Source organism: Hippocampus comes, unplaced genomic scaffold (genome assembly GCF_001891065.2).
Source record: "Hippocampus comes isolate QL1 unplaced genomic scaffold, H_comes_QL1_v1.1 scaffold53, whole genome shotgun sequence".
In the NCBI taxonomy this organism is placed as follows: Eukaryota; Metazoa; Chordata; class Actinopteri; order Syngnathiformes; family Syngnathidae; genus Hippocampus; species Hippocampus comes.
Genome location: NW_017805707.1, coordinates 1,120,525 through 1,128,893, shown reverse-complemented (window position 1 = coordinate 1,128,893; position 8,369 = coordinate 1,120,525). Strand labels below are relative to the sequence as shown.

Below are 8,369 nucleotides of genomic sequence, written 5' to 3'. Positions count from 1 at the left end.
GAAAAAAAAAAAAAAAAAAAAAAAAGTTTGAAGTTGTAATATCACCAACCACCACTAGATGGCTGACATGTCTGAGTTGCGGTAAGTTTTATTTTTTTTAGAAAATGCTGAATTTGCTGTTTACCCCCCCCCACCCGCCTAATATGATTCCGGGCCTTTTATTTCCATCCCCGTGTCGGCTCACAACAATTAAAGTTAAACAGCGAGCGTGGGAAATCGGGCCTCGGCGCTTTCGAACTGCACATCACCCAGGGAGAGGCCTGATGCCAACGTAGAACATTGCAATTAAAACGCACTTCTCCAGTTGCTTCAATCAACAAATAAGGACTTCTGGGACGGCCATTCCTTGCGGTCGGAATTAGACAGCAGGCAAGACGGCGGCGGGGCTTTGGACGTAGTGATTTACGAGCCACTTGATGGATTCCCCCCCCACCCCCTCCCTCTTTTTTTCCGCAAGACAAAGGCCGCCCGTGACAACAGTGCGAAGTGTAGTAACGAGGGCAGGGTGATGAGGTTCCAGCTGTTGCGCTTTGGCAGATGCATCATCTTGCCGTCACTCACTCGCGCGACCGGCGTGGCTTTGCTCTGGGGGGTGAGCGCAACAGAGATCGGACCAAGTCCAACTCCGAGGATGCGGACTCCGCCCCCTCCAACTTCTCGACCGCTTTTTTTCAAGCACGCAACTTGGACTAAGTTGAAGTAGCCACCAAAAGTTCGTGGGGGTGGGGGGGGGGGGCATAAAATGATTTCAACTCGGTGCGGCAGGTTCCCCGAATTGTACTTTTTCTATTTTGATCCCAATGAAGACGAATGGAGCCAGTGCATAATCGCACACGCATTGATCACGCTAATGATGATCCTGTCAGAAATGGCAATGACAGACGTGTACAGTCGCCACCCCGCCCCCATGAAAAAATAATGAGACAAAAAAAAAATGGAAAGGAGTGAGTCGCGTCGGAATCGCATTGGGCCAAGTAAGTTAAGGCAAAGTTTTGGTGTGTTATAATTTTATTCTGCCCAAAATTTGAACCAGCCCCCCACAAATAATCCAGATGTCTGGCCCTAATTAAAACTTTTTTTTTTCCTCCAGTTCATCAATTAATCACCAAAATAGACATATTTTTCAATTATTAAAATAGTCGTTTGTTACAAGCCCTAATTGTTTCCTCGTTGCATTAATAAAGGATGCCTAATGTGCAATTCGGATTACATTTTGATTCATTTTGGGATGGGATAATCTTCAAACTGCTATTTTATATTTGAGACCATTGGCAGTAAATATATTAACAACAACATAAACCTAGAATCTTTTTTTTTTTTTAAAAAGCTGTCTTCTTGCCACACCGTTGCAGAGATAACTGAATGCACCAAACGCGACAGGATGCATTAAAAGCGCATGTATCCCGCCCGCCCGCCCGCACGCACAGTGGACCAAATTGGACTTGTAAGCGCCCTATTTCTAGCACATCAACAACTGTTGAGAGCGTACACTTGTAGTTGAATAAAACATGCTATTTTGCCGGCACACGCTGTCACACACATCACAGGGGAAACTGCGGGGTGAGCGCTTCTTGACTGCCTAAGCAGCATCCCAATTTGGTCGCCGCTACCAGCGGTTGACAGGCTGCGATATCTGGGGAGTAGTTTTTTTTTTTTTTGGAAAGGCCAGTGTTTGATGGATTCATGAAGAACACACAAATATAATTGCCATTTGTCACCGAGTCTTCAGCGCTTTCGCCACACGGGGCCCCGAGCGCCCGAGAGCCCGGAGCTGAGCGGAGGGGGAAGGCGGGGCGGCGCGTGGATCGCTCTTGAACGTCAAAAGCAACACCTCGGGAAAATTGATCCGACAGGAGAAAGTTGCACCCAAAAGACACAAGCCGTGTTCCAAAAGGAGCAAACGGCAGCTCGCTCGCAAATGCTAATTCCGCGCGACGGTTTTTTTGTGCAGCAGCATTAGCGAAGCGTGCATATAAATATATACTTTTTTATTTTGTTTTTTTTGCCGCGCTCTGCTGCGCATGTACATCCAGACATGATTGAAATGCTAATTTGTAAAATGTGCAATGACCTCGCCGGAGTCCGCCCTACCACCAGCACTGGCAAAACAGCCCCAGGTATCATCTCTCCTCCTCCGAACAAATAGCGGCGGGTGCGCGCTCGGAAGAACCCCCCCCGCCCCGCCTTTCAATCCAAAGGGATCTATTTTCTCATTAGAAATTGTACATCTTCCAGGTTCATATTTATAGACGCAAAACCGGGGGAATTATACGGGTGAGTGTGGCGGGGCGGGGGAGGATATATCGTCCAATGAATGTTATTACAAGAGGCCTCTGATTGAAACGTTCCTTGGGCGGATCAAAGCCATGTTTACCATTTGACCTTCCAAACTTGAAGACAAGGACTTTCTTTGAAATATGCAAAAGACGCGCCTGGGCTGGGAAACAAGCCGCCACAATAAAAGTATCTTAGCATCCAGCAGATGGTTTCTGTCGGACCTGGATTCGTTGTCGAGACTCAGCCGATTGCGTTTTTGTTGCCATGGCGACATCTCCAACGCCCAACTTCCATCCGGACCATCAAAACTCCCTTTAACGGGAACGCGGTCTAGCCTCGCCTCCTCCCGCCGCCTGCTTTTTCAGCAGCGTTATGTGGAATTTGCCAGTGTGCTAATTCGAGCGCTCGTCCCGTAGTAAACGCTCGCCTGGCTTCCAAAGTGTTTGTGTCACTCTGATGCAATTTCCTCTTTCTCGCGCACACACTCGCAAAGAGTGACCGACGTTGACTCAGACCCCGCCCTTCTCAACTCCAAACAGGACTGAGTGACTGAGAAGAGGAGGAGGAGGAGGAGGAGGAGGAGGAGTAGCTGTGGGAGGGCATTGCGGGCGTCTGAGCGATGACTCAAATATTCCGCCGGCTTCGCCATCCGAAGGAAGTTCAAGCGTTTGCATCCGCGTGGCCCTGCCGAAAGGCCAAACGCATCTGAGGTGTGACTGCCAGTCACAGAGAGGATTGGCAGTCTATCAAAACGGCCCCCGGCCGAGTTCCTTTATTTGCTCGGGAGCGATCTGGGCATTAACCCTCCGCTAATGGGACAGCTGTGGGTCAGCGCCTCGCATCTTGGGGATGCCAATCAAAGCCCTAAGCTGAGAGAGATCAGACTTGGGGACCGAGTTGCTCGTCCGCCTCTGAGTGGCTTCTCAAACGCGGAGACGCCGCGATCGATTTTTAGCTCCGGCGGCTGGATGGCTTCAGCCTGAGACGCAGTCTGGATGGCAGCCATCCCCCCCCCGGTCACCCTCCGCTGCTCAGGGCTGGGGGGGGGGGCCCTGACAGAATGACCTCGCAGCGAAGGCGTTGAACCTACAAACACGCGGGGGCCAGCGGGGGCAACACCAGCACAGATCTCAGTAATAGAAAAGGGTTTTAACCTTAATGTTGGAGCCAAAACCCTGTTAGAGGCCACGTAATCCCCCCCTGCGCCGCTCTCATTTAAACCGGCTGGAGGTTTTTCTTCCCCCCCACCCGCTCTATGAGCAGCTTTGGAAAAGATTCCAGTCACGTGCGCCGGTAAACAAGTCTGCCGTCAACATTTTTTTTTTCAGTGCTTCACCTCAACGCGTGTGGTTTCACAAGGTGTCAAAAAAGTGCCTCGCTTGCGATGGAAAAACGCTCAAAAATGGCAGTTCACGCTCAAATATTTTTAAGCAGATATCGAACAACCGGTACAGAGGTTTATTTTTTTTAATCGACGTAGTGTTGAGAAGTTGGGGCGCCTAGGCGAGCAAATTGGTCTCCGTCTCCAGCCCCGCGAGTGACATTTTGCGACCGAAAGGTCAATTGGTGTTAAAATAACCGCAGGGCGAGAACTCTCTTGTAAAGTTAAACAACACTCTTAAATCAAATCCTTTCTTGACATCATCGCGGCGCGCATAACTAATCGCGTGGCTCGAGTACAGCGGCGATTAGAAAGAAAAAGAATACGCCGGGGCACCGAGTAAAATATGCTAATTAACACACTTGAAATTTCCCATCTGAAATGTATCTGTGGCAAGACAATGAGAAAATAATTACAACAGAGGTAAAATTACAATGGCCATTTTAATCAACCCCTGCGCTAGCGTTTCACCCTATTTATGCCATTTTGGATTCCGCGACCTACTGCTAAGTAATCACTTGAAAATAACGGCCGAGTTCATAATGGCTCCGTACTTTCCAGGCTTTGTTTCCGCGCACTCGGGGGGGGGGCGGGCGCTCGGAGGACTCCAACGAACATGTGGAAAAAGTCCTCTCGAGTGCTCCGACAACTTTGCGGCAGCTCGAAAACGTCGATTTTGTCTGGCGCACCCGCGACCCCTTTGAGTCGACTCCCCCTTGTCGCCGTTTTGCGCGTCAATCATCCACGAGGAAATCTATTTGGCTTCACCTATTACGTGTCACAAATTCACTTCCAAAAGAGGTCAAATGGAGCGCACCGGTAATCACCTTGAAGGTGCGCCGCTCGAGTCCAATCAGAGAGTCGCACAAAAGGGCGAGCTTCCTTTCAAAACCGAGCGGTGTTATTTGACGGGCTTTTCTGACGACGGATAAAAGCGGCACGTGAGGTCATCTTCGGCGGGCATTAAAAAGTATTGGACAATCCGCGGACGATTAAACTCCTCCAAACGCCCGCCATCTACTCGCGGGGGAAGCCAAGGGAGTCGGGCGGGGTCCTGCGAGCGGGAGATACGGGCGGCTGGAAAAGCCCAAAGTGTCTCTCGGGGACCCTCCAGGACGGAGGAGCCACTGAGGACGCCTTCCCCCGCCGACTTCCGGCCCGGCGGGAGATTTTTGTACTGTGACCATCCGAGGGCGTCGCTTTTGCCAAACGCTTTTTGAAATTAAAAGTCAGCTACGTGCAATCGAGTTGACTTCCTCGTGTCGCGAGAGAGAGAGAGAGCGGGCGGCGCCGGCGTACGCGAGCTTGAACTCCGACGGCGAAGGGGAGAGCTCAGGGGCGGGATGCAGCCAAGCGGATGATCTCTTATTGATTTCCTGTTGCTGCGGCCAATGGAGGCTCTTCATTAGCACGTGTGAGAGCCCCCCCAGGGGCAGACGGGAGGATGACAATCAAATGCCCAACTTTAGATTTTCAAACTAATATATTGTTTGAGGTGTGATTAGATTCACTGTGGGAGGGGGGGCAAGATAAAATACAAGGCAGAGAGAGCTCTTGTTAGGAAGGCATCTGGGCAGGCACATTTTTCAAAATCCCCCCCCCCCAAAAAAAATTGCAACAGTATCTGCTGGTGAGAAGTAATAAACCCCGAGCAGGATTTCCTCCTGGATCGGAAGCAGAAGGACAATGGGAAATGCGAGGCCAAGCTGGGACGGAATAAGACAGCGAACGAGGGCTGCCGGCTTCCTCCAGGTGCCATCTTGGCGTTATTGCGACTGGAAACGGCGGCGCTCGTATTTCAGTTGGCCGACAAACTCGAGGCCTGGTGCGAACGCGCGGTCGAACGAGCAAAACATCCGCTCTTGACGGATTATTTCGCTGTTCGCTAAGATATCACTCAACCGGCAGAGTGCGCGGCGACGGACACGCAACAGCCAACTCACGAGTATTTCCCAACATGTTGCGTTCCTGTTTGGTCAAACGTACTTCTTATTGGCCCGCGGTGGTCCTCCCGGGTCACGTGACTGGACGATGCTTCGGAGTCACAGGCATCTACGGTCAAAAACATTTCGTGTTAGCTCCGGAAAGAAAAAGGAGGAAAAAAAAAAAAAACAAGTCAAACTCCAAAACACACGTCAATGTTTACAACAAGGTGACATTGCTGGCAGGGGCATGAGCTAGGGGGGGAAAAAAAACCCAAAACAAAAACACTTTGAATAAATGGTTGCGCAATTCACAGTGGTTGGTTGGGACTGGTTCAAGGGGAAGGCTGCTTTCCCAGAGTTCTGGATCTCATTCGCAGCGCTCGTGCCTCCGGCTGGGCTCTACCTGCCATGAAAGCCGCATTCACGTCCAAGTGGAAAAAAGTACGCCAGCGTCAACGGCTTCACGACTTCTCGTCTCGGGTCCAGTTCGGAGCCACGTTTGTCGCTCTCGTCGGAACGACGCTCACAATTTGGCCGGGCCGGAGGGGAGTGATCTTCCACTGATGGATCGAAGCCGCGGTGGGTGGGGGCGGCGGCGGGCCGGGATAGATGCGGCGGCGTTGGGAGATGATGTATGGCAGCGACGTAGCCGTTAGCGGCGCTACTTCGTGATGCATCGCAGTATTTAGCGATTGCGGTTAGAAATGAATTGGCCTACTGCCGCTACATCCCCGCTCCCCCGGGAGGGAAAATCCAGTCTTAAGCGCAGACGCCTTTGAAGGGGCCCGGCGAAAATCCATTCGCAATCCAGCAGCCTGACTGATTGCTTACTTTGTCCTACTTTGCTATTTTTTGACAGTGCCGTAATGATGCTGGGTATAAATAGGATGGTTAACGCTTCATTGCTTGTTGGAAGAAAAATGAAAAAAAAAAAAAAAGGAGGGTGGGGAGTGGGGCGGGTTGGATTATTTTACATGTGATAATCTAACGAGAAAGTTAATTTAAAACTATAATTGGGCTGTGGTTTTCTGTTCCTAATCACCGGGGCGCTTTTGTACAAGAAAGGAAGACAAAAAAAAAGGCGCATCACTTCACAACTGCTTGAGGGAAGTTTTGACTCTTTTAGCTGCAAAAGAAAAAAAAAATATTTGCAAAAGCAACCGGATTGGAAGTCAGATATGGTTCTGCACGTCCTATATATACAAAGTCCCGTTTCAGTTTCGTCAGACAAAAAAAAAGGCGCATCACTTCACAACTGCTTGAGGGAAGTTTTGACTCTTTTAGCTGCAAAAGAAAAACAATTTACCGTGAGTGAGGGGCGGCAAATGGGATGTAGTCTCCAGCTGGGGGGTCCCGGCTGGCCCACGCGTAGGGTGGCCGCTCTCCGTGGACATGAGACCGTCAAGTTCTTCTGCGGCGAGTGGGGGGGGTGAAAAGTCACCTCGTTGGGCTTGGACAAACAAAACAACGCGGTCAGACGGACAGACAGACAGACAGACAGCTTGGCTGCAGTAGTAATGGAGGGGAGGAGGAGGGGGGGGTCGCATTTCGCCTCCTTTTTTCTCCCGACAAACTCGTTGAAAGTCGCGTGCAAACGTGGTTTCGAAAGACGCCGCTTACCTTTCACAACATGTCACTTTCTTCGCTCCACACGAGACTCGCTGCCATGCCTCCTTCTTCAAAACAACGACGGCTAACAACTGTCAACTTTTCGAGACGAAGTCGTGCGTGCGCCTTGCGGCGTCCGAAAGTTTGACTTCGCACAGATGTGCCTGACGTCCCAAACCTTTTTTTTTTTTTTTTTTTTTGGAGAGAGAGAGGAGAGTCGAGAACTTTTCATCATATCCGGATTCCTTCAGTTTCTTTCCTGCCTTGCTTGCACCGAATAAATCACATTTCACGTTCGCTTACAGACACCGGTCAAGTAAATAAAACTTAGAAAAAAAAAAAAGAAACGTTAAGGACAATACCAGCCAACGGAATTTAAAATACATTAACTCCAGAAATAAAAACGAAAGAAAACATTCACCACGACTGGATTTCCTGTTGCGTGGGCGTGTCCAAATCACGGACGTCAATCATCACCTGCGGATTCATTGATTAGCGTGCGCGGAACATCTTGTGCGCCAAAGCCAACGAATACAAATCCGAATACACCAACGGCCAGTTCCCGGCGTGCGTTGCGCCACTCACGCGCACCTCCGGCCTCATTTGCACCAACAAACATCGCCTATTGACCGTCAAGAGCGGCAACGTGAAATCCATATCGCAAACATTGACATCGAGGGACTTGTCCGAGAAGTGACGACAAATAAATACAGTTTTGGAAACAATTCATGCAAGTGTGAGCAATAAACACTTTTGCGCATGCATACACTTGAATGATGATCTCGATCAATGGAAACAACCCGTTCAATGGATGAGAAAGTATTGCGGTGGATGATTGACAGTTGAGAGAAGCCTTATTTTATAAATGGCACCTTCCTAATTATATCATCATTAAAATTTGTCAGCCTTGTGGACAACATTCATCTCTGCGGCGCGTGAAATTTATTTTCGCTCGCCGGTGACGTTGCGGAGGTGAGCAGAAGTGCAAAGGAAAGGCAGACGCTGTCGAAAGGCTTTTAAAGGACAGGTGGGGCCGGCGCCGCAAGATGGTGGACCTGACTCGGAAGCGCATGAGGAAAGATCGGCTCGCGGTAATCACGGAAACGGCTACGGCGAGAGGTCAAGCTGAAAAGTTGGCCGAAGCAATTTCAAACTTTCTCCGCAAAGTGCAATCCAAA

General features: G+C 50.0%; 1 protein-coding gene across 1 annotated transcript in view; it reads right to left on the bottom strand.

Moving 5' to 3' along the window:
* The window catches only part of mdfic (MyoD family inhibitor domain containing), a 12,569-nt gene extending 5,184 nt beyond the window's left edge, over positions 1–7,385 (bottom strand). The window contains exons 1-3 of the mRNA XM_019882944.1: positions 7,204–7,385; positions 6,890–7,033; positions 5,645–5,710 (exon numbers count right to left, since the gene is read on the bottom strand). Of these exons, the coding sequence (XP_019738503.1) occupies positions 5,645–5,710; positions 6,890–6,977 (154 nt within the window). The 5' untranslated portion in view covers positions 6,978–7,033; positions 7,204–7,385. The remainder of the gene's footprint in view (positions 1–5,644; positions 5,711–6,889; positions 7,034–7,203) is intronic.
* Between the last annotated feature and the right edge of the window lie 984 nt (positions 7,386–8,369).